The sequence below is a fragment of the Cucurbita moschata genome, unplaced genomic scaffold (genome assembly GCF_002738365.1).
Source record: "Cucurbita moschata cultivar Rifu unplaced genomic scaffold, Cmos_1.0 Cmo_Scf00008, whole genome shotgun sequence".
In the NCBI taxonomy this organism is placed as follows: Eukaryota; Viridiplantae; Streptophyta; class Magnoliopsida; order Cucurbitales; family Cucurbitaceae; genus Cucurbita; species Cucurbita moschata.
In genome coordinates, this window is record NW_019268524.1 from 1,520,016 (window position 1) to 1,543,950 (window position 23,935).

The 23,935-nt window shown below is 39.0% G+C and overlaps 6 protein-coding genes across 7 annotated transcripts in view; 3 read left to right on the plus strand and 3 right to left on the minus strand.

Moving 5' to 3' along the window:
* Positions 1-722: 722 nt before the first annotated feature.
* LOC111445828 lies at positions 723-4,877 on the minus strand. The gene is made up of 5 exons (XM_023084340.1): positions 3,684-4,877; positions 2,544-2,596; positions 2,115-2,281; positions 1,882-2,033; positions 723-1,428 (listed from the first exon to the last, which is right to left on the minus strand). Exons 1-5 carry the CDS (start codon positions 4,432-4,434, stop codon positions 1,073-1,075), a joined length of 1,479 nt encoding a protein of 492 aa, XP_022940108.1. The 5' UTR covers positions 4,435-4,877; the 3' UTR covers positions 723-1,072.
* An 895-nt stretch (positions 4,878-5,772) lies between these two features.
* Positions 5,773-10,081, minus strand: LOC111446566 (NADH dehydrogenase [ubiquinone] iron-sulfur protein 7, mitochondrial-like). Its single transcript, XM_023085420.1, has 2 exons — positions 9,615-10,081; positions 5,773-6,268 (listed from the first exon to the last, which is right to left on the minus strand). The coding sequence occupies exons 1-2, from the start codon at positions 10,016-10,018 to the stop codon at positions 6,034-6,036; spliced, it is 639 nt and encodes a 212-aa protein (XP_022941188.1). The 5' UTR covers positions 10,019-10,081; the 3' UTR covers positions 5,773-6,033.
* Positions 10,082-11,458: 1,377 nt separating this feature from the next.
* On the minus strand, positions 11,459-13,148 carry LOC111445781 (uncharacterized protein C6G9.01c). Its single transcript, XM_023084254.1, has 2 exons — positions 12,906-13,148; positions 11,459-12,492 (listed from the first exon to the last, which is right to left on the minus strand). Exon 2 carries the CDS (start codon positions 12,469-12,471, stop codon positions 12,049-12,051), a length of 423 nt encoding a protein of 140 aa, XP_022940022.1. The 5' UTR covers positions 12,472-12,492; positions 12,906-13,148; the 3' UTR covers positions 11,459-12,048.
* Positions 13,149-13,305: 157 nt separating this feature from the next.
* Positions 13,306-16,944, plus strand: LOC111446703. Its single transcript, XM_023085631.1, has 3 exons — positions 13,306-13,626; positions 16,059-16,217; positions 16,349-16,944. The coding sequence occupies exons 1-3, from the start codon at positions 13,369-13,371 to the stop codon at positions 16,703-16,705; spliced, it is 774 nt and encodes a 257-aa protein (XP_022941399.1). The 5' UTR covers positions 13,306-13,368; the 3' UTR covers positions 16,706-16,944.
* Positions 16,945-18,886: 1,942 nt separating this feature from the next.
* On the plus strand, positions 18,887-20,772 carry LOC111446470 (probable protein phosphatase 2C 72). The gene is made up of 5 exons (XM_023085305.1): positions 18,887-19,106; positions 19,188-19,442; positions 19,535-19,649; positions 19,725-19,948; positions 20,253-20,772. The coding sequence occupies exons 1-5, from the start codon at positions 18,942-18,944 to the stop codon at positions 20,436-20,438; spliced, it is 945 nt and encodes a 314-aa protein (XP_022941073.1). The 5' UTR covers positions 18,887-18,941; the 3' UTR covers positions 20,439-20,772.
* Positions 20,773-21,202: 430 nt separating this feature from the next.
* LOC111446619 (rho GTPase-activating protein gacZ-like) overlaps positions 21,203-23,935 on the plus strand; it is a 4,710-nt gene continuing 1,977 nt past the window's right edge. The window contains exons 1-3 of one of the 2 annotated variants that reach the window (XM_023085503.1): positions 21,203-21,793; positions 21,889-22,128; positions 22,932-23,389. In XM_023085503.1, coding sequence (XP_022941271.1) covers positions 22,947-23,389 — 443 coding nt within the window. In that variant the 5' untranslated portion in view covers positions 21,203-21,793; positions 21,889-22,128; positions 22,932-22,946. Of the gene's footprint in view, positions 21,794-21,888; positions 22,129-22,201; positions 22,376-22,931; positions 23,390-23,935 lie in introns of those variants that run through there. The other variant, XM_023085504.1, reaches the window with a different exon arrangement.

Consider the following 23,935-nt stretch of genomic DNA (forward strand, 5'->3'; position numbering starts at 1 on the left):
TTTTTTTTTTTTTTTTTTTTTTTTTTTTTTTTTTTTTTTTTTTTTTTTTTTTTTTTTTTTGCTTCTTAAGAAAATTATTATTTTTAATTATAAGATTGTCAACTTGAAATTATCCATAGTTGACTTTTTCTTAGCCCGTCCTTTTTAATTATTTTGACTTTAATTCTTATATGTTTATATGTATTTAGTCATACCCGATTTGTTAAAGTATTATCTTTTATAGTATTTGCAACAAAAGTTCGTTCTAAAATTACATTCAAATCATACGGATAGATAATACATAAATTATTATTGCAAAAGTAAAAAATTTGATCTTCAATTAATGTTGAAGGGAGGAACGAAACCTTTTTTTTTGTATAAAGGTATGAAAATCTCTTTTAAGACGCGTTTTTAATAACTGAAAACTAAAAAAAAAAAAAAAATTAAAAAAAGACAATATTTGCTAGTGACAAGCTTAGGCTATACAAATTATATTGAATTTGGATTTCCAATATAGAAATCGAAAGATAAAAAATGATGGGATTGCTCGTGAGCTGACCAGTCCGTAGGGAACATGTGAGATTCAAACTTTATCGCTAGAACATACCAAAAAAAATGTTGTCTTTTCAATCCACGAGCAGTAGGGAACACAAAAAGGCCTCTATGAGTGTTTAGAACACCTTTTGTTAACTTTCAAGTAGGTAGGCAATAAATTTCCTTTTCTTTTTCAACCATAATCAAAATGGGACAGCAAAAGTGTTCATCAGGACCATGTGTATTATGGCAAATCTTTCAACGTTTACAACCTACTGGCCTTGCCTTCAACATCATCTCATCAAATCTCTACATGTAAAAGCCTAAAACAATTGATTCGAAGCTTTAAATCTCAAGACTGGATCGCTACCTAACAAAAGTTAAAAGCCAAGAGGCTGGCTGCAGAGTCAACACATCTTAGACGAACATGACCGTGACACAAAGCAGGCACAAAATCAAAATTCCTCCATGGTATCATAGATATGTGTTAAGCTGATGCCCACATATATATATATATATATATATATAGTAGCATCTTCGAAGTGATGGGGGTTCCAAATCAAACTAATGGCAAAGATTTCTCCCTAAGTGGATTGTCGTGGAGATGTTTCCTGAGGAACTTTACCCTCGTGTCTCCGTTGTCATTCATGCATTCTTTCCTCTTTCTTCCATTTCCAATGCCGTTTGTATTCAAGGTCATGGGTGTTCCCTGTGCTGCTGCAAAAGCCACTGAATCAACCATGTCAAAGTCACCAACGGAGGCATCTTCATCCATCACATTTCTGACATCCGAAACCTTTGTTGCTGCTTCTACAAACTCGGCTCCTGATTTGCAAGTGATTTCTCTGGCTCTGAACTTGGAGTTCAAATGGTCGAACACTCTCACCCCTTGATTTTCCAATACCAGAAGCCACTCTGAAGTTAAATCAATTTAGCGTCATCCGTCAGTAAGTGAACATCAAACACACACATATATATTCAGATAATGCCCAGCCAAGTCTCAATGTTGTCCAGCAAACACAAACATGACTCATAGTATAGATGGATTATAATCAATTCCTTAAGAAAGTTCAACACATAATAGTTCTGTGTTCTACACTAATGTCAACTTCACCACAATCGAAGTGTGTTGAGGATGGTTGGGAGAGGACTCTCACATCAACTAATTAAAGGGATGATCATGAGTTTACAAGTAAGAAATACGTTGCCATTGGTATGGGACCTTTTGGGAAGACCAAAAAGAAAGCCACAAGAGCTTATGCTCAAAGTGGACAATTTCGTACTACTGTGGAGGTCTGTGATTTCTCACAAAGTGCATGAAACTTATATGAACAAAGTTAATGTACGGTATACACGTATAGAACATACCGATGAGAGCAGTGGGTGTGGAGATGTTTGGTTGACTCATCCTCTCACTGAAGCCTGGTTGGTTTCTGACCCAATTGATCAACTGAGAGGGCCAACAAGAATTGCGGAAGGCATTTATGTAGGACATAGCCTTTCTCAGATTACCAGTTTCTCTGCACCAATCAGACGGTGCACATTATTAAATTTTACTACCTTTCATGAAATGTATCGTCCAGAACTATGATTTATTATACCTGAAGGTTCGAATGCCATTTTCAGCAACAAATAGCCAATTCAAACAAATAGTTCTTAAATCCAAAGCAGGTCGTTCAGTTCCAAATTGAAGTTTAATGAATGGGTAATCTGGTATTATTGCAGCGTCATATAACACTTCTCGCAGAAGAACTTCCTCTGCAGAACCCTGCAGAAGAAACGGTTCAGTAAAACCAAAGGTACATTCCCTTTACCACATGGAGGTGAATAAGCAATATTACTCCAAAGTTGTATCCGATCAAGCTTAAGCCACCATGGCCGTGTATCTTGATGGATAATAACAGAGTTGCAGAAGCTAAAACTACATCTCATAAGGGAAAGGCAACAATCTCCTAGTAGAAGTACTACTGCTTCAAATAATTATACTACAAGCATAGTAAACGAAACTGAAGAAAGAAAGAAATACTGACCAATAAGTAGGTGGTTGGCAAAACTGACTGCAGCAGCATCCTGAGGAAAGTATCTGATATGCACCAACAGATTTCAGATAACAAGCACCCAGAGTCATGATAATAGGAGAAAAGATCGGATGCAATTAGAGCACAGCTAATCAAAGCTTGGTCATCCAGATATGTAGAGGGCATACGAACAAGAGAAGCCCTGTAAACATAATGAACGTGCAACGCAAAGGCCATTGGAATTTTCATTTTAAACCTTATATAGAGAGACATTACTTTCAGAATTAGATTTGTTTAGGGTTTAGACCATGGAACAACAATCTACTGAATTATATGATTCCCAAGAGAGAATATGTGCCTGCCATCCCTGGTTTTCACTTTTAGCTATGTTCACAGATTACAACATCAGTGCTTCGTGCCTAATTTACATGTATCAACCAAATATGCAAACTGAAGGATATGGTGGACAGTTGAACAGGACATCGAGTTAATGTATACCAAGCAACTAAGCCGAGGATACTTATTGTGAGATCCCACATCGGTCATACAGGGGAACGAAACATTCTTTATAAGGGTATGAAAATTTTTCCCTAGTAGACATGTTTGAAAACGTTTGAAAACCTTGAGGGAAAGCCTAGGAAGAAAAGTTTAAAGACGACAATATTTGCTACTAGTGGGCTTGGACTATTACAAATGGTATCAGAGCTAGACACTGGGCGGTGTGTCAGCGGGACGCTGGCTCCCAAGAGGGGTGGATTGTGAGATCCTATATCGGCCGGAGGGAGGAACGAAACATTCGTTATAAGGGCGTGGAAACCTTTCCCTAGCAGAAGCCTTTTAAAACTTTGAGGAAAAATCCAAAGACGACAATATTTGCTGAGCGGTGGGTGTGGGCTGTAAGCAGTAGAACAGAACAGAGAATAATGTAATTTCTTACATACAAAATGCACACTCCTGACTTTTGGGAGATGGAATTTGATTTGTGTTATGTCCATGTGTAGGTCAGAAAACAGGTTAATAAGAACTTACTATGGTTTAACTACCCACAAACCAGAGGGCCGGGGAACAAGTTGTGGACAATCCATGTTGTTTAACAGTCTCGTGACATTAAAAGAGAAAAAATGCCAAAATAAGATCAAAGTGAAATCTCACCATAGAAGTGACAGCTACGAAACCCAGCAATCATTTGAACCGCCCGGCTGTGCAGTTCATTTTGCAGCTCTACCATTGACATCCGATAGGCAAATTTCAAGCACAGCCTCAACAAAAAGGCTTGAAACATAACTATCCCAGAAAAGTAGCCCACCCCGCCGTTGACACCGATGCCTTCACAAATTTCATGGCTAACAAGCGGGAGAAAACCCCTCAAATCTTCTCCAGGTTTGTCAACCATCCAGACTCGAGCCAAATCCAGAAAATAAGAACCAAATCCCAACAAACAATCGCCGTCCTCGGACTCTTGACCACAACAAATACCGATATAGCTAACAACTCCGTCGATCAAATTCTCAGCTTCCTCCTTCAACGTTTTATTCTCAACAACCAAATCAAAGAGACAGTAAATAACCGGAGCCAGCACCGCAATTCTTTTCGATGCACAGGACGACGCCGTGCAAGAAACGAGTAGATGGAATAAATCCTTAACAGCCTGCAATTTCTCCGAAGAATTTCGAGCTGCGGATTTAGCCGTGTGAAACGTCATAGCAGAGTAAAACCACACAACTGCCACCGGCGGGTCGGGCAAATTTCCCAACAAACGAGAGAAAATCGGAACGAAGCTTGAGAAATCAGTAACCCCTTTTCGATATTCATCGAAAAATCGTTCGATCGATTCCGATAGCATCAATGCATAAGGGTCCAGTTGGTTCGGAACTAATAGGAGCTTCGATCGGCTTTCATTCATTTTTGAAGTAACAGAAATGAATTTTGGAACAGTGCTACAAGGAATCAATACCAGTAGTTGAGTCAGGTAGAAAGCCGAAAGAAGTGGAAGCTCTGTACCGTACTGAAACCCTAGATATCCGGGTGCTGAAGAATTCGTGGGAAAAGGAGGGAAAATCGAAGGATTTCAGTGACGTTGCTATTTTGAATTCGCAAGAAATTAAAATATTGCAAAATTAAGCTATATTCCTTCCCTCCAATCGCAAAATTGACTCGGTTTCTTCAAAGTGTCATCTGAAGATTAATCGATTCGACTTCCATTAAATCGCATAATCACAAGGATAAAACAGAAAACAGAAAACGGAAAAGATTGGAAGCGAACTTTAATGGCGAAAGATGACAAACTTGATTCTTCTTCGTCTCTGATCGGTTTGAAACTGAGATTCTGTTTATATGACCCCAAAATTAATAAAGAATGGAATATAATCTAATTGGTTACGATTTTGTTGGATAACAATTTGATTTTTGTTTTTTTCTAGATTTAAGACTTATTTTCTTTCCATATCTATTTTATCAAAACATTTAAATTATAAAAATAATAACAAAATTTTAAAAAACTCCCATAATTATAGAAAAAACAAATATTCCTAAGCTTTTGTTCTTTGTTTTAAAAATAATATTTTTTTTAATTGCAATATTATAATTTAAATATTTTAAAATACCTCCAAACTAAAAAGGATCATGTTTGCCTAGATCAAGCTTTAAAAGACGACATTTTGTCACATTAACTTTTATAATTTTTACGTCAAATATAATTTTTAAATATTTACGAAAAATCAGATAGGGACAAGAAGGCAGAGAAGAAAGAGCTAGGGACAAGAAGGCAGAGGAGAAAAAGCTGGGAAACTCTCAGTCATGAAGACAGAGGAGAAAGAGCTCAGTCATGAAGGCAGAGGAGAAAGAGCTGGGGAACTCTCAGTCATCTTTCGTTTCGGGTTTTGGCTTTCCAGTAAGTACAACGAGGATAACCCAAACAAATTGCAATTTGCAATTCGGAGAGGCTTTCACACCAACCCCATCTCACCATCTCAACGAAAATCAGGGACGATTCTCTACCTCACTAGTAGAGCTCGAGCTCCTTATCAAGAAAGCAAGATGACTTGAAAAAGTGAATAATATTGAGATCCGTGACCATGAGTAAGTCATTTCCATTAAATGATGATTTTTTTTTTTTTTTTTAATCCAACAATATATGGAGAAGAGTGAAAGATTCGACCTTTTTAATCGAGAGTAGATGCCTTTTGTCTTTATGCTAGTTGAGTTATGTTGATGCGAACCGACACGAATTTGAATTTACAAGTTGACAAATACCGCTGACGATAACATAAGATATCAAATTCACTTGCAAGTTTAGGAAGTCGGAGTAAACCTTGCCATTCACAGGCTTCAGATAACATGGGCAGATTAACAGATAAAAAAAACATCACAAAGGGTGTCATATGGTCTCTTATTGCAACATCACTCATAACCTTCTATTAGATTTCCACAACCTCGTATTAATACGTCTTATTATAGTTCGAAGCATCGGGCAAATTACAATACCTGACTTGGATGGATGGTCTCACTTGGTCCACCAATGGAGGAAATCTTTGCGTCTGTTGATCTTCTTCTGCAACTGAAGAATTCCATAAAGCAATGCCTCAGCAGTAGGAGGGCAGCCAGGAACATAGATATCAACCGGGACTATACGATCGCAACCCCGAACAACCGAGTAGGAGTAGTGATAGTATCCACCACCATTTGCGCAGCTTCCCATGGATATAACCCACCGCGGTTCTGGCATTTGATCATAAACCCTGCAGCGAAGAAATGAAAAGTACGCATAACTTGGAGCGTGAATCAATTTAACAAAGTACCACAACTTTATAGAGTTCGACTATTAAAACCCAGTAAAACAAATTAGCATAATTAGGACTCCAAATAAAACAAATTTCTCACCAAATACCACAATTTTAAGTTTAGTTCAGAGAATTCCAAAAGCTCCTTTGCCATAAAAGAACTGTCGGAACCAAGATGGACTCGCAGTAATTCTCATCATTCTTATTTGTAACCTGAATTCTGTGTACGTATAGAAACGTAGAATATTTGAGATCTTTTTACCCCCAAACTTTGTTATATTCTATGATGAACACTCCTTTCAAATTCAGACTGAAGAGTGCAGATAGTTCATCGTTATACTGCTTAGAAAGCACCTCCCTTTTTAATATCATATGTCAAGACATCGTTAATCCTAGAAAATTAAGATAAGTTACTCTCTCTGCTCTCTCTGTTCACCATGGACTGAGTTGACATTCTCCGGTTGTTTTTCGGGTTGCTTGTAATGTTTGACCATCGACAGGAGCGGAAGGACTTCCCTAAACTTAGAGAAGATTGGGACTAGACAAAAGTAACATTCTAAGATCAAACAACAGACAACGGTTCACTAACTGCCAACAGGAAGTTTGAGTTTCAAGCTTGAAAAATGAAGGTATGCAACATTCAGGCCAAGCATTAATGAGACTCTTGGAACTCTTTACACATTGAAAATACGTTAAAGGCAAGTGTTGTATTCCAATTCAGTATGCCCCTACCACATGGGAGTGATGGACACATTCCTTTCCCTAAAATAAACTATCAGGAGTTTGAAGCAATTGAAAACAAAACATGTTCTGTTTTGATTCGATAGTATCAATTTTGATATTTCCTGAATGAGTCAATCAAGTCATTGAAACTCACTTCCCACATACACACTTCAAGATTTATTTGGAGTTTAGTATATATTGCACTTTTCAAATTCATGCACCAATATCCCATTGGATGAAATATTTTTGGGCAATAGCTTAATATTCTAAAACAGCAGCCTCACTGGCCGCTGCAACCATCTTATAGGTATACAGATTTTGAAGCAGAAAATACACCTACCTTATTTCATTCAGAATAAAGCATTTCCTTATCTACTGCAAACAAGAAATAGCGCCATATAAATGAGATCAAAAGTTCCAACAACTTTGCATATCATTGCGATAGACTAGTATTCTGATATTCTTATTTTTTTCTTTAAGAAAATTCACACGTATAGAATTTAGTAATCCCTTGATCATATTAGAACTACAATTTTACGCATCAAGATTAAACAATAAGAACTCTAACACGAGGTATGGTACCAAAATTGGTGTATTCATGTAGACTTTAGCTTCATTTTCCTCAATGAACCAGATTTTCATGCATGGTAGCCTTATGCAAGCTACTTTTAACATTCAATTGTTTTTTATAAATTTCCTCATTGTCCAGGCCAACTTGGGCACGCCTTGACCATTATAATGAGCCAATTATATGACCCTATTAAGTTTCGTTGGCAAGGAAACTCATCAGATATTAAATCGTAGGTATGTGGCGACCATAACTTGGACTCATTTCTTCTAAGTCCTATATTGTTTACATTTACCTTATTGACCACTCAGTCAACCCACAGAGATCTATCTTCCCCCAATAAAGCAATAACTTCTTAATCTACAGACATGCAGCTGCTTATATCAAAGAGGACAATATCTGCTCGTGGTGTGCTTAGGCTATTACAAATGGTATCAGAGTCAGATACCGGACGATGTGCCAACGAGGAGGCTGAGCCTCAAAGGGGGGTCACGAGGCAGTGTACTAGTAAGGAGCTGGGCCCCGAAGGGGTGGGGATTGAGGGCTCCCACATCCATTGGAAAAGAGAACGAGTGCCAGCAAGGACGTGGGCCCTGAAGTGGGGTGGATTGTGAGATCCTATATAGGTTGAGGAGGAGAACGAAACATTCTTTATAAGGGTGTACAAACCTCTCCCTAGTAGACGCATTTTTAAAATTTGAGGGGACAGCCCAAAGAGGACAGTATCGGCTAGCGGTGGGCTTGAGCTGTTACATATAATGCTACTAAACCTACTGACTTTCATCTCCAACATACTCTAGGCTAGCACAAGCACCACTTAAATCCTCGTCATATAACTATATGGACTCCGATAAAAAGTACTAAAATAATATAACAAAATATGATAAGAGATGAAACACAATTTCAAAAACAAAAGTTGTACAGTGGAAAAGGTAACTAGTTTGAGGCTTTCAAGGATATAAACAGCATGAATAAAAACCAGAACTAAGATTGGAAGAGAATCACAAAGAATTTTTTTTCCATTTGACCTTATCAAGGACTTGGCTACTTATGTGAAATGACTCCAGCCATTTCTGTGAAGGGAAGACACCACAGCACAGTTTGTGACTTATTTCAGCATGAGGAAGTCTTTACTTTATAATGCACATTTCAAATTCAGACGAACAAAATAAGGAGTAGGGACATCTTAAAAGCAAAGGAAATAGCATTTTTTTTTTTTTATATGTGACGACTTCCTTATTGTGAACAAAATAGCATTTCAAATTCATGATTACTCAACCTAAACAGCATTTTTTCACAAATCATGCCAGGATGATGAAGTGAAAAAACTTCGTCCAAAAACTAGCTTGATGATTACTTGATAAATTTCCTTGTAAGCCATGGAGGTCATATGTGACGAGAAAAAATTCATGAAAACATATAACATGAATGCAGGTAAACAAAATGAATCATAGAGATAGTTCCCCCAATTTACATTACAAAAGCTCAGTCCATCCAACGTATCAGAAGTAATCAACCCTTTTCTCACAATCAAGAGTAGAAACTACCCTTAAAATCTATCGACATAGAGGCTGAAACATCGTATTCAAGACAATCACTGCATCTATCCGAAATTCATTTAACCTAAGAAATAAGAAAATACAGCAGATAATTTACCAGTATAAGCCAATTAAAGTTCTGAAGTTAAACCCAAAACCTTTTACCTTTTAGTTATCAGACCATTGTCAGGAAAGATAAATATACTCAGACGGGAATAATATCTTCATAAATTTAGATGAGCAAAATATGTGCATACTACAGCCTACAAGTCGGGAACAATTGACAAAAAAGCCAACTCTAGAAATTGAAAAATCAAACAATTCGAAGATTTGATCTCAATATGAAGTTTTCCGTGAATCTACTAATTCAATTTGTTATCCAGTCAGGTTCATGAATTCCAGCAATAAACGATAATCGTAGAGCTCACAAATGTCCGTGGAGAATAACAGAAAGTGAAAGAGAGAGTGAACTAACTTGCGAAGAGCTGGAGCCATCTTGTTGGTGAGGGTACCGGCAACAATCATACAATCAGATTGCCTAGGGCTAGGACGGAAGATGACACCGAAGCGATCAAGGTCATAGCGGGCAGCACCAGTATGCATCATTTCAACGGCGCAACAAGCAAGACCAAAGGTCATGGGCCAGATAGAGCCACGGCGAGCCCAGTTCAGGAGGTCGTCGACCTTGGAGATCACATACTCCGCCGCCTTCGGAAGCCCCGTTGGGGACAAGGTCGAAGGAGGCGACGGACTCGCATACGGCGTCGGCGAGGCGGACGATGAAGAAGACAAAACCGGAGCTGTAGTATGAAGAGACAAAGCTCCCCGCGCGGCAAGCAGATGGGGGATGCGAGTGGAAGCTCGGCTCACAGCGGCCATTGCCACGATTCACGATTCAGAACCTCCGAAATCTACACGAAAATTAGAAATAACAATTTGCATCTCGGTCGCTGTTGACGTGGCACTCTATTGGCGGTACATCAAAACGACATGTCGCACCTATATGGGTCGGGAATATTAAAGCCCAAACCAATTACTTTGGGCCTCATCCAGTGGGCTTTCCTCTACGATCAAAGATCTCCGGTTTTTTCGGTAATTTCTTAACCAGAAATTAGGGTTTTACGAATCTGCTCTATAAATTTCTGCTGAATCGCAGCTTTGGAGATATCTTCTTCTTCTTCGACGACTCTGATTTCTGGCCATTTCTGTGTTCTTATTGTTACCGATTTACATTCTTCTTTCTTCTTTCAATTTTCATCGTTTTTGTTTGACAAAGATCATTGAGTTCTTGAGTTCTTGAGATCTTGAATCATTTTCAGTTTAATTCGCTTTAGATTTCGATGAAATAGGTTTATCTGGACTTGGCTCCATCATCGAGTCAGCAGCAGGCGCCTTTTTGGTGGCGATCCGTCTGCCGCATGGAGCCGATACTTGGTTACCGGAAGAAGATCCTTGAAACGCATCAGTTGTTTCAAGATACAATGCCCGGTCTACATTTTCCTTGCGTACTCTAACCTCTTCATCTGCATATTTCAAAAGATTTTTAAAGTAATCGATTGATTCGATTGATGAATTTGTTTTTGAGGTTATGGAAGAAAATTTATTTTGAATTGGCACTCAAGTCAGACACGGGTGTTTGTTCTTTTATCTTACAACAAACAACCTTTTGCACGGTGCCTATAAAGAGCTACTGAACACGATTGGGGGAAGTGATTATTCTTCATGGCTTCCTTCAAATTTAAAGCAGCTAAATTTTGGATTTATTCCACATTTTTCTTAGAATCATTCCTAATTCACACCCAAACGTTTTTCGTAATTCATCCAAGTTAGTGAAATGGTTTTTTCTTTCACTGAAACGATTTTGCTATCAAAATTTTGCAATTCAATATCATCCTTCAATCTCTTTAGAAACTTCAAAAATTTTGGTATTTCTGTTGTCCACAGAACGATCTCGATTGAACACCCAAACTTTTAATGAGCATGAATTTGCAACAAAGTTTTTTCCTATTATAGAGAAATTTTAATTATAGAGGACTCATGGGAGCTAATGCCTTGCAATTCAGATATTGTGAATGACGATGAATGAAGCCCAGAAGATCATCCTGAACACATTTTAGACTATCACCCAAACTCTTCGGGCTACTTTTAAGAATGCCCGTCGCATAATATTGAGCGCCAGGTTAAATATTTCCTGAAGCCATAAGACACGAGGGACTGAAATAACGTCTACTAAATACATATTATGATTAAAATTGAAATGACAATTTATTGACAAAAATGATAATAAAATCAACACCCAAAATTCTGTGAGCTTAAGAATTTCAAGCTATCTCCCCAGTATTTGAATCTTAGTCTTCACAGCTTTGATAACACCACAAGGTCCAAGCAATCTATACAATTGTAAATGCCTTGACAAGCAATTCATAATAAGTTAGTAACATGCATTTGTAAACATATGAATCTATTGTAATAACATGTATGAGTATACAAATAAAAAGAATCAGCCATCCCACATAGATTGGAGTAGAATGAAACTGGTGTAGAAACCTCTCTTTCCCATATGACATACCTAATGAGCTAAAGAATTTTGGGCAGACCACATCCAGTAGGAGAGACCTTGTGTGGAAGCCTTTGAAGAGTTTTGCTAGCAATGGACTGTTGCACCACCGCCCAAGATAACATATTTTCTATATGCAATTCATAATTTATGATCTTAAGGCATATCCTACAAAACTGATGCTATAGCAGATAAGACCCACCACCAGCCACATGGAAAGAAATAAACTGCTTCAGCCATCTTCAAAATTGCAAAATCTAAATTATAGAATTTGAAGATGTTACAGAAGTTTACCAGATAAGCAACATCTTCAAAAGAAGGAAGAAGAAAAAAAGGATTTGAACACAGACGTTTAGAAGCAACAAGAACAGTCAAATGGGCAAAGCGGGGTGCCTCCTGCGTCTGCACTGCCAATACCCAATTCCTCTTCTGTGTAAATCTTTAGTCCATCCCCTGTTTTCTTTCTACCCTGTGATGGTGGGTCTACAAAGTCATTTCTAGGCTGAGTCTCATCCCTTTTCTTGTTCTTCAGCTTCATCGGTCTGTCCAATGCATCTAGTTTTGGTTTCTTAGCCTCTTGAACTTCCGGTTTTTTTCTCTTCTTCCCAGCGAAAATTTCATCGATTTCACTGCGTTTCTTTACTGAAGGGGGCTTTTCCTCCTTTATGGAAGAATTGGGCTTTTCATTTTTTACCACAGCATTGGATTTTTCCTCCTTTGTGATGACCTTCTCTTTCACCTCTTTAGGCGCTTTAGAAGACTTCTTCTTAGGCATTTGTATAATATGATCGATCAGCTGCACAAAAAATTACACAATCTTAAGACTTATCCACAGACCACTGCTATTCAGTTAAAGCATTCAGTTAACGAGAAGAACATTCTCTATTCTATTCCACAGAGCTCGATTATCACTCAACTCTAACAAAAATCATTACAATACACAAAGAAAATTCTACGGATTGCCAGCAGAAAAGGTAAAAGAGGCAATCGCTAATGAGTATTGATTCGATTCCGACTTAACTTTTCCTAAACCGAAATAGTGGTCTCCATTTGTAAGAATCAACAACCAACCCGAACTCCTTGATCAGGAAAAACTGATATTCAATCAAACCACATAGTTCGTTTCCAATCTTCTAAGTTTGACGTTCATCCATTTGATACGATGAAATTAGAAAGACGAAGACAGGAGATAGAGACTAGAGAGAATACCTAAAACCAATAGAGTAGAAGATCGAAAACGAAATGATGCAGAACAGCGCAGTAGGATAGGCGAGAGTAAAGGAGGGACGGAAGCGGCACCGAGGGCGACGGAGAGCACGGCGGAGCGACTGAACTATTAAGAAGAAGAGGATCAGGCGGGAAGACGGAGGATAAGCGTGAGGCGGCTAGGTTTTCATCATTTTTGTTTCTTCCTTCCTTTCCCATTTTCAAAAGCAAAAATCAAGTAGGGATGGGCCGTTTAATCGGTACCCGATAACCGACCCGATTTGTAGGCAAGTGGGCACTACTTCGTGGGCTCATTACCAATATTTAATGGGCCGTAGACTAGTGAAAGTCTTATAATAATAATAAATTTTATATATTTGTATTATTTTAATTAAGTGTCTGAAATAATTAACTCGACACGACATCATTTCTGTGTTGCAATTTGCAGAGAGCGACGGCGAGAACCATGGAGGGTATGGAAGGGGAGAGAGGAGGAAGCCGATACTCACTGAAGCCATCGAGAATTAACAACGAAGACATTCTGTTCTGCATAGATGTGAACCCCGAATCCTCCGTCGAGATCAAAACCACCGGCTCTAATGGACGACCTATCACCAGAATGGACTCCATTAAGCAAGCAATTCTTCTCTTCGTCCACGCCAAACTCTCCATGAATCCCGACCACCGATTTGCCTTCACCACCATCGCCAAATCTGCCACTTGGGTAATGCCCTATCCATCGCCTATTTCTTGTTGATCTTGCTTTCTTCTTTCTGTTCTTTCTATTTTCCAGAAATTTAGAATTGGGATGATGAAGTTTCTAGGGTTTCTGTCTGTTTTAGGTTAAAGGTAATTTTAATTTTAGGGGAGTTATATATTTCTTCGTATTCTTCCAGTCTTTTTAACTCCACGGACAGCCTTTTTGTTTTTAGCATTTTGCGCATCGTTATGCTTATTGACCTAAACTGGTGAACTGAAATTGTAACTAGTGATCAAGGATTTAATGTGGTTCTGGAGAAATTATGGATTGTTCTTTGGTTGGAAACTCGCAGTTCAAATTCTTATGCAATTTGAGTTGTACTTGGCATTCTGTTGGAGACTATATCTGAGTTTTTCTTCTGATCCAACTCATACTAACTTTAAGACTTTGCATAGTGTGAATGTGATTATCCTCTTAGGTCCTTATTTATGACTGATTATCCTCTTAGGTCCTTATTTATGAGAGTCGTGATTCCTAACATGGTATCAGAGCTATGCCCTAAACTTAGCCATGTCAATGGAATCCTCAAATATCGAACAGAGAATTGTGAGCCTTGAAAGTGTAGTCAAAAGTGACTAAAGTGTCGAACAAAGGGTGTACTTTGTTTGAGGGCTCCAGAGAAAGGAGTCGAGCCTCGATTAAGGGGAGGCTATTCGAGAGCTCCATAAGCCATGGGGGAGGCTTATAGTGTACTTTGTTCAAGGGAAGGATTATTAAGGATTATTGGGAGTGAGTTCCGTTTAATTTAGTGGAAGATCATGGGTTTATAAGTGAGGAATACTATCTTCATTGGTATGAGGCCTTTTAGGGAAGCTCAAAGCAAAGCTACGAGAGCTTATGCTCAAAGTGGACAATATCATATTATTGTGGAGAGTCGTGATTCCTAACAATAAACTTGCCGATCAAACTAGTAATCAATTTGCAACTTTGAATTGAAGAATATGGAATGTCTTAAGCCTCAATTTCTTTGGGAAGCGGGATAAGATGCATATGAGAAGTTGGAGTAGGAAAACTACTGAGGCAATGAACTTGGGGATACGGCCAAAATGGGTCAATTGGGCTTTGCCAACTCTTGTGGTGGCGGCTTCTTTTCTTACTGTGCGACAGATTGTCTTTGGGTCAAGGCTTGCTATTGTAATCTTTTGGCGGGACTGGGTCAGATTCTGATCGGTACGAGTCAACCCTTGGCCTCTGATTTCCATATAAAGGACACGACCGTGCATAAATACCCTCTTTCACTTCTATTCTGATGGACTGAATGTCTTTCATAAGGAATCGGAGTCAGATTCTAGGATTTTGTCCAGGAAACCCCCCAAAATAGACACTATTCCGCTCCTTCCTTCCCCTCTGCCTTCTCTTCTTTAACTGTAAACTCGGTCTCTTTGCTTTCCTTGGATTCTGCTTAATGAGACTCTGAAAATGAGATTAAGCGAAGCTCACTCCTTTTCCCTCTGTCCCCCGGGGCCGGCAAAATCAGAGACGAAGCTTTATGGTATTTCTCTTTGTTTTTATTGGAATTGGAAAAGGAGATGGGTATGTTCTCGAAAGGGAAGGCAGAGGTAGTACTTCGAACATTTTCCTTTCTGCTTTGTTTACTCTTTCTCAGAGGTGTTGTTTTGATATTGTCTTTAAAGGAGGAAAGGGAGAAGATGATATCTCCATGTATCCTTTCTTTTTCTGTTGAGGATTCTTGGGAGGGAGTCTCACATTGGCTATAATTAAAGAGATGATGATGGGTTTATAGGTAAGGAATATATCTCCATTGATATGAGTCATGAGAGCTTATGCTCAAAGTTGACAATAACATACCATTGTAGAGGTCTGCAATCCCTATCATGGTATCAGAGTCATGCTCTTAACAGCCATACTAATCGAATCCTCAAGTGTCGAACAAAGTGTGTACTTCTGGAGCCGAGCCTTGATAAATGGAGACTGTTTGAGGGCTACATAGGTCTTAAGGGAGACGTTATGATGTACTTTGGAGGAAGATTGTTGATGATTATTGGGAGGGAGTCCCACATTGTAATTAAGGGGATGATCATGGATTTATAAGTAAGGAATATATCTCTGTTGGTATGAGGCCTTTTGGGGAAACCAAAAGTAAAGCCACGAGAGCATATAATCAAAGTAGACAATATCATACCATTATGGAGGTTCGTGATTCCTAACATTTTTTGGTAGTAAAACCGGGAGACCGGCCTGGAAAATGGTTATAGGCTTAGGACTTTTCTCTGTGCTATGCATATACTGTTACCCTTGCACTCTTATGACAAGCTAAGTTGCTAAACCTCTAAACCGATTTCAATCGAGCTTCCGCTTAAGAGAGCCCAATTTTGATCATAGCTTTATTGTTAGATGAAATGTCTGCTTCTAATCCAAAATGTTTATGATTGTAGCTCAAAAAAGATTTTAGCAGTGATATTGCATCTGTAGAAGCTGCAATCAGGGGGCTTGTTCCTACTTCCTCCTGCAGTCATGCCGATCTTACCAGCCTTTTTCGATTAGCTGCTCATGAAGCTAGAAAGTCGACCGCTCAGAATCATATTCTAAGAGTGGTATGCTCATTATACCAATACTCGTAATCTGTCGATTCAGCTCAAAGAATATATCATTGTTCTGAAATTAGAACTCCGTATGTTCCAATGAATGCTTGAAAAATCATGTTCATAACCATTGTTGCATTTAGATTCTTATATATTGTAGATCATCAACACGACCACAACATCAATGGCCTGTGAACCAAAAACTCTTCACTTTAGATGTTATCTATCTCCATGAGAAGCCTGGACCAGACAACTGCCCACAGGAGGTCTACGATGCCTTAGTTGATGCCCTTGATCTTGTCAGCCAGTATGAAGGCTATATTTTCGAGAGCGGCCAGGGAGTTGCACGTGTTCTTTACCGTTGCATGTGCTTGTTGTTATCGCACCCCCAGCAGCGAATATCACTAGACGATCTCAACATACCAAAGCTTCTTACAAAGAAAGTACCTCCAGCTGATTCCATCCCTGCAAACGAAGTTGTCCCTGTTACCAGCCAGTGAGACGAAGGGCTTAAAACAATAGAGGAAAACTGGATGCTGTTGTTATTGCTGCTGTAGCTTAATGGTACCTCACTCTTCAGTAATCTGATGCTTCTCTCTCTTTTTTTTTCATGGTTACAGATTAAGTCTTGTTTATTGTACATATAGACAAGTTTACGACGAGAGAGACGACGCTTAATGGTACCGTATTCAACTTTGTTATGCTCTTATTTGCTCAGAATGTCGTATATTTTTATGAATCATATTACACGTTGGTACAATCCTTCTAGGTATCATAAGGTCTGTTTAACTCGTAAGATATTAAATTCTATATAGGTGATCAATGTCACAATCGCACTATTATAGAACTTGTAAGTGATTGTGTGACACTCGCTCTGTGATGTCCCACGTGAGTTGGGGAGGAAAACAAACCACCATTTATAAGGGTGTGGAAACCTTCTCCTAACCGATGCTTTTTAAAACCTTGAGGGGAACCCCAAAAGGAAAAGTCTAAAGAAGACAATATCTACTAGCGGGTTGTTACACACTCTCACCACTGAATGAGTCAACCAACTTGAAATCAACAATATCTTCTAGTGGTGGGCCTGAGTTGTTACACACTCTCACCACTGAGTGAGTCAACCAATTTGAAACCGTTCACCTTTGGTTTGATGACGTATACCCAAGCCTCTGGTTCCACTTTAAGAAGGTTTTAGAAAACGAGGGTAAAGAGAGATAGCACGATTGAGAGAAATGAAGAAAGCAATCTTGGAGTCTATAAGCAAAAAAGACAACATGACAACTTAGATAGCATAAAACTTCGAATAGGAATAATTAATAACTAACCGCATCTCTCTACAGTACATTCTGAGGCATTTTAAGTCTACCATTGAAATGAAACTATAAATCATGAAAGCGATAAAATAAAGCAATAAAGTGATACAACACAAGGGTTTTGGCATGCAACGGGTATGCAGCCATGGCCAACACGCCTTGAACATAACCATGACAAAACGGGTATGCAGACATGGGCAACATGTCTTGGACAAGCATAACCGTGACAAGAAATCTCTTGAGAACTTGCAATTGGATTGATTGTGTAAGCATTTGCCACTTGGCACCATGATTCAATAATTGTTTTGAGTTCAAAGTTCGTGAAAATGATGCAATATTGTTATTAAATTTAAAGTCAACTTTTGGTTTGCTAAAACTCTCTCATCAAAGCCTTCAACCAACAATAAAATTAAATTAAAAAGCTCTCTGACATTCCCAGAAGCTACACCTTTGCCCCTTCACATTAACATAAAGTTAATCTCCATATACCACTCCTTAATTACAAATTAAAAATTGTTTACGTCTTAATTAGAACAATTAATAAGAATTTGAATTTCGTGGCTTCATAATAAAAAATATATTTAAAATTTTATAATAATTTATTAATAATGCCTAACCACGTGGAATTGGAAAATATGAATTCATGCTGACGTGTGATGAGATGAGATTCATTGCAGTAGGAAGGTGGGACCCGAAACCCCATCCCCCATACTTTGGTGGAATTTCAATCTTCTGACACTGGATCCACGTCATCTCCAATTTCAAAGATTCCTCCATCACCTTCATCAACGGCTCTCATTTATCCAAGCCAGCTGCCAGGTGGGTCCCTTTCGTGCACGCTCCGGTATATTCAAATAGGCTTATGGGTTATTACCATTAATTAAATATCTAATCATTTCCAATTTATTTATTTTCAAAATATTGACTAATTCATTAATCATAAATTATTCAAATAAACCGCCAAATATATTTAAAAAGTCATAAAAATGCATCATTTTTATAACTTTTAATTTCGTAATGGAATAATTTCTATTCTTAAAAAAAAAAAAAAATGTTATAAGTCAACCATTCCTTGATTCCAACTATACAACTACTCGCAAACCCTAATTTCTTTTGTTTTGTCTGTTCGCTAGAGTCTTGGGGTATCTAAAAATCGTACGTTTCTATTAAATTATGAACGTACAATCTAAAAAATTAAATTATTATTTTAGCTCGTAAAACCTAATAAAAATTTATGTTTAATAAGATACAAAATTGAAAGTATAGGTGGAAGGGAATATAATATGAGAGTTTATTGAGCTAATCTACTCGTGGGGTCATTGAATTCTTGTTAAAAGGGAGGTTGCTTCTTCAACTTCTATCAATAACTTTGCGTTATATTAATTTTTTTCCCTCTCTCTCTCTCTCTCTCTGGGAGTTGAAAATGGGAATCTGCATATCCGCTGCATCTTCTCAGATTCGCCATGAAACTAAAGTTACGGCGATTTGTGCAGCAAACGAGCTTGCTTTTGAAGAACAGAGATCCGATTCCGTGTGTTCCAAGCAAGGCAACAAAGGGATCAATCAAGATGCTGCCTTTGTCTATCAGGTAAGCTAACTCTTCCATCTCTTGAGCTTAACCCATTCGTTTAAGCTTTTGAATTTACGTTGCTTTGGTTGTTTCTATTAGGAGTACGGCGAACAGGGCAGGGCTCTGTTCGGAGTGTTCGATGGGCATGGAACAAATGGTCATACTGTCAGCAACATGGCGAAGAGTAGACTGCCGCCGCTGTTGCTAAGCGCTATGTCAAAAGCTGAGACTGATTTTGTTGGGTGGAAAGAAGCTATGGTCACTGCCTTCAAGGTGATGGACAAAGAGATCAAACTTCAAGAGAATTTGGACTGTTCTTTTAGTGGAACCACCGCTGTTATCATTCTCAAACAGGTGAAATATCATTTAGAACCAAAATTCCGACAAAAAAAAACATGGGTTTTGCAAAAAATTGTGTTTTGAGTAATGGGTGTTCTTCAAAACAGGGAGAAGATTTGGTGATTGCGAATTTGGGGGATTCGAGGGCTGTGATGGGGAGGGTGACGGAGAATGGCATCGAGGCCGTTCAATTAACGACTGATTTGAAGCCTGGTTTGCCGGGTAAGATGTCGGAAATTAAAGATTAATAGTCATATTTTTGTTGTTAATTAAAGCAGATTTTGTGTGTTCTTGTAGATGAAGCTGAGCGGATAAGGAAGTGTAATGGGAGAGTGTTGGCTTTACAAGAAGAGCCGCATATACAGAGAGTGTGGCTGCCGAAGGAGGACGCGCCGGGGCTGGCCATGTCCAGAGCTTTTGGGGACTTTGCTCTTAAAGAACATGGCATTATTGCTCTTCCCGATGTCTCCTACCGCCGTCTCGCTCCCGACGACCACTTCATCGTGCTCGCCACTGATGGGGTAATCCACCTACTATGTCCCGTTTAGTTTAGTGTAAGAGGTCAACCAACCATTCTTTATAAGGGTCTGAAAATCTTATCTTACTAAAATCACGAGAGGACACGTGAGCGAAAGTCCAAAATGTATAATCCGTTCAAGTTAGGCTTAGAGGGATACAATTAATGACACTGGTCCCAAGGGTTGGATTGTGCAGTTGTAGAGTGTAACTAATCATTGTTTATAAGAACGTGCACAAAAAAAGTCAATATCCTTCTCGTGACAAATGTACTATGTTTTAAACATGTCGGGTTTTGAACTTTTTCAGATATGGGACGTGCTGAGCAACGATGAAGTAGCGTCGATCGTGTCGAAAGCGGAGAGCGAAGAAGCGGCGGCGAAAGCGGTGGTGGAGGCGGCGACTGAGGCTTGGAAACGCTACCCCGCTTCCAAACTCGACGACCGCACCGTCGTGTGTCACTTCTTACAAAACAAACGCCAGTGGGAAAATTGAAAATGTAACTCAACAGACAGCTATGTGGGTGAAACTCCGGGATCCGTACAAGTTAGAGCCGTCGTTCTCCGCCGTCGGTACGGCCATGTCCGGGAGAGTACTTAAGGCTGCAGGCTTTATTGAAGGGAGTGATGGTGAAATAATGGTTTCTTTATTGTAATAAATATGTGGTCAGAATCAGAAAATTACAAAAGTAGAAGGATCAATAGAATATACTTTTTATTTATAATTTTAGATACAAAAATTTGTTGTCAAATGGAATATGTTGCGGAGGTTAATTATGGAAAATGACAACAAATTTTCGAGATAATTTCCATGGTTCATATTTCATCCACATCTTATTTAGAAATTTAATGTGTACAATTACAGAAATGTCCTTACCACTTCGAGTATATATTTAAATAATTCCAATTTTATTTGAGGTATTTATTTAAATTGCGTAAAATAATGTGATTAATTTAATTTGAATGGCAAAAATTCAAAATATATTTAATTGGCAAGTGGGTTGAGATTTGTCCAGCACACATATCGGAAGATGGACGGGGTCGTACTGGATGCCATCTCCTTCATCCGTCCACCATGGTTAGATAATTAACCACGGTTAACTGTGGAACCGGACGCTACGGATGGGCTGTCGGACCGACCCGAAAAAAAAATAAAAGAATTGACGACGTTGAAGATTCCGTTTGGCGTTAAAAAAAGGCCGTGAGAGAAAAAATGGTGAAGGGAAGGCAAGACGACGTCGTAAAGGTGGAAGGATTGGGAGATGGAAGGAGAGTCGTTTGATTTGTGTGATGAACGGGGGAGAAATCACGGGCGTGGGATATTGATTCAATCTGTAATTGAGGGTATAAATTTCCGATTCATCTAGGACGGGGGGGAAGGGTGTGTTTTGTATTTGTGGTAAAACGAGGGGACGAACAGGAAGAAGAAGAAGAAGAAGAAGAAGCTCTCTGCTGTTCTTGTGGCGCTCCTTTGAAGCTTTTCCCTTTTGTTCTTAATCTCTCGTTATTGTTTTTTAATCGAGGACGAAGCTTAGTGTTCTCAATTCTAGTCCAGAATGCCGAGGATCTGTCATTTGTAGATAAGCTTGCGGGTGGAACAATTTCGCTCCGTGCTTCAATTTTTCTCCGTCCTCTGCAATTGATCCATCTGAAGGGTTGATTAAAGAGACTTGGATTTTCTTTTTTGTTTAATTTTTTTTTTCACGGATACATTCGGGAATTTTTAGTTCAAGAAATTCGGTGTGGATTTGATTTCTGAGCGAATTTTGCTCCCTAATTTGCTCTATCGATGCCGTCTCGTTTGTAATCGTCGGAGGGCGGTTGTGAAGATTACGGAGGCTTGAATTTTTTGTGAGAATTCTTTTACTCTGTTGTCAGTTATTTGTATTTTTGTGTTGTGGAATAACTCTGTTAATTGATTTTCTTTAATTTGTTCTTCCTTGTAGATGCATTTGAACGGATTTAAGCGTTTGTGTGAAGAAATCCGCAGTGTTGTATAGATTGGAGATTGGATGTTGCCGATGGAAATACGGTTGTTCTTCGACAGTCAGAGAAGACGACTCTGAGAGATGGAATTCCGTCGTTCTAATTTGGTTTCTGATTCGCATTCTCGCTTAGTCTGAAGAGCAAACGAAGCAAAACTCGTCTTGATTTTTGGCTGTGCTTGGAATTTCTTTATATCACAGGTAAAGAAAATTTTCCTGAATCGTAGATCGTAAATATTTTAGTAGGATTTTGAGATTTAGTCCGGAATTTTGATTTGTAGTTGTTGTTTTATACTGTGGCTTCTTTCGTTTTCATCCCCATTTGGTGGTTAAGGTCGGAGGTGTTCTTTTGAAATCCGACTTCTATTTGATTCTTCCTTATCTTCATCTAATGAGACCAATCGGCTTCCTATACTTCTCTTTTGTTTGCTTCAGTTGATGTTTTCAGGTAATGCATCAATTTTATTCATCTCGCTCTTCTTGAAGAAGTATTCTACTTGCTTCTATTATTCTCCTTTCCCTCCTTTCGAAGAACCCTAGAATTTCTTTTATTCTTGTGGCGATTGAGAATATCTTTCCATCTTCAGAACTGTTCATCGATGGAATTTACCCCTCCATTTGATTTCTCGCTATTGGGAGATCGCCAGTTCGAATTTTCCCTGTTTTCTTTTTGTTTGTTTGTTTTTTGTTCCTGTTACCCATTATTGGATTTCTGGCTTAGATCTATGATCTTCTGCACCTAAAAGGAAAAGAAACCTCCTCATTTCGATTCTTGTAATCAACTTTTCCTGATTTTGATCTCGAATAATCAAGTTCCTAGCAGAGTTTCTGTTTCTTTTTTTTTTTCCTCTCCTCCAGCGCTCTCAATTATGAGTTATCTGAACTTGGATATAGCTGGATGATCATGTGTGGGTTGGAGGCAAAATCCTTCTTCCTTGCTTACGTTTGGAGATTGAATCATGGTTTTATTAACGAAACTAACTGTGGGGTTAACTCAATTGCAGTAATTTAAACGCCTGATGGAAAGGGATCCTCCGAGAAGCAATAATAACAGTAACGGCACCGCCAGTAATAAAGTGGACATTTCGGGTAGAAGCGGCAGCGGAGGAGCTGAAGGGTCGTTGCTACTGAGATCCAGTTGTGATGCTACAAGACAGGCCGCCGCCGCCGCCGCTGCCGCTGCCGCACCATCGGACTTTCTTTTGCAGTGGGGAAACCGGAAGCGGCTTAGATGCATGAAGGTTCAAGGAAGAGACAAAAACGACCCGACCGCTCCGGCTCATAGGACCACCGCCCGTATCGACCGGCGAGTGGTGAGAGCCGACAAAGACTCCCCGAACCGGACCACCATCACCCATTCTCCTGCTGCTGCGAATCTTAACAGCAGCAGCAATGGGTATTTGAATCTTCGGCAAAGAGGATCCTCCCCGCAGCTCCCACCTCCTCATCAGCGCATTCTCAGGTACTCTCCATTTGCTTAAACGAATTGAAATCTATGTTCATCTGTGATTTTCTTTCGTAGTAAAGGTGTTTGTGAAAATGCCCAAATGAGGGATTTTTATGCTTTTTGGGTGGACAGCTGACAGATGTGTGTTGGCGTGAGGGTTTTTAGAGCCCAATGGGAGCCGTGGGATCATTAATTTGGGATTTGGGATTATGGGGGAGGCGGGGGGCGGGGGGCGGGGGGTGGACCCATACACTACACCCACCCTGACGCGTCGTCACACGTAATGTTAGAGATCTTGAAGGAATTTGTTAATCCAACGGCTAAGAAGAAACAGTATTTTCATTTAAAAGAATAGAAATTAAGAGCACCCTGGAAAAGCAAAGCAAAGAAAAAGCAAGAAAACCAAAAGCCAAAGCTAAAAATCCTCCCCGCATTCGCTACCTGTCTCAGCGATCTTAAAGATCTTTCCCCCAAGGTCAATTTTGGAATTTGACTTTTTCTTTAAATCATCCCTTCTATTCTACTAGTTTCTATTTTTACTTTTTTTTTTTTTTTATATTT

Coding starts and splice junctions, on each gene's coding strand:
- LOC111445781 (XM_023084254.1), bottom strand. CDS start 12,471: ATGCCTAAGAAGAAGTCTTCTAAAGCGCCTAAAGAGGTGAAAGAGAAG.
- LOC111446566 (XM_023085420.1), bottom strand. CDS start 10,018: ATGGCCGCTGTGAGCCGAGCTTCCACTCGCATCCCCCATCTGCTTGCC. Junction 6,269..9,614: donor ATGGCTCCAGCTCTTCGCAA/GTTAGTTCACTC, acceptor TCTTCGCTGCAG/GGTTTATGATCAAATGCCAG.
- LOC111445828 (XM_023084340.1), bottom strand. CDS start 4,434: ATGAATGAAAGCCGATCGAAGCTCCTATTAGTTCCGAACCAACTGGAC. Junction 2,034..2,114: donor AATGGCATTCGAACCTTCAG/GTATAATAAATC, acceptor TGATTGGTGCAG/AGAAACTGGTAATCTGAGAA. Junction 1,429..1,881: donor CACACCCACTGCTCTCATCG/GTATGTTCTATA, acceptor ATTTAACTTCAG/AGTGGCTTCTGGTATTGGAA.
- LOC111446703 (XM_023085631.1), top strand. CDS start 13,369: ATGGAGGGTATGGAAGGGGAGAGAGGAGGAAGCCGATACTCACTGAAG. Junction 13,627..16,058: donor TCGCCAAATCTGCCACTTGG/GTAATGCCCTAT, acceptor TTATGATTGTAG/CTCAAAAAAGATTTTAGCAG. Junction 16,218..16,348: donor AGAATCATATTCTAAGAGTG/GTATGCTCATTA, acceptor TGTTGCATTTAG/ATTCTTATATATTGTAGATC.
- LOC111446470 (XM_023085305.1), top strand. CDS start 18,942: ATGGGAATCTGCATATCCGCTGCATCTTCTCAGATTCGCCATGAAACT. Junction 19,107..19,187: donor ATGCTGCCTTTGTCTATCAG/GTAAGCTAACTC, acceptor TGTTTCTATTAG/GAGTACGGCGAACAGGGCAG. Junction 19,650..19,724: donor TTTGAAGCCTGGTTTGCCGG/GTAAGATGTCGG, acceptor GTGTTCTTGTAG/ATGAAGCTGAGCGGATAAGG.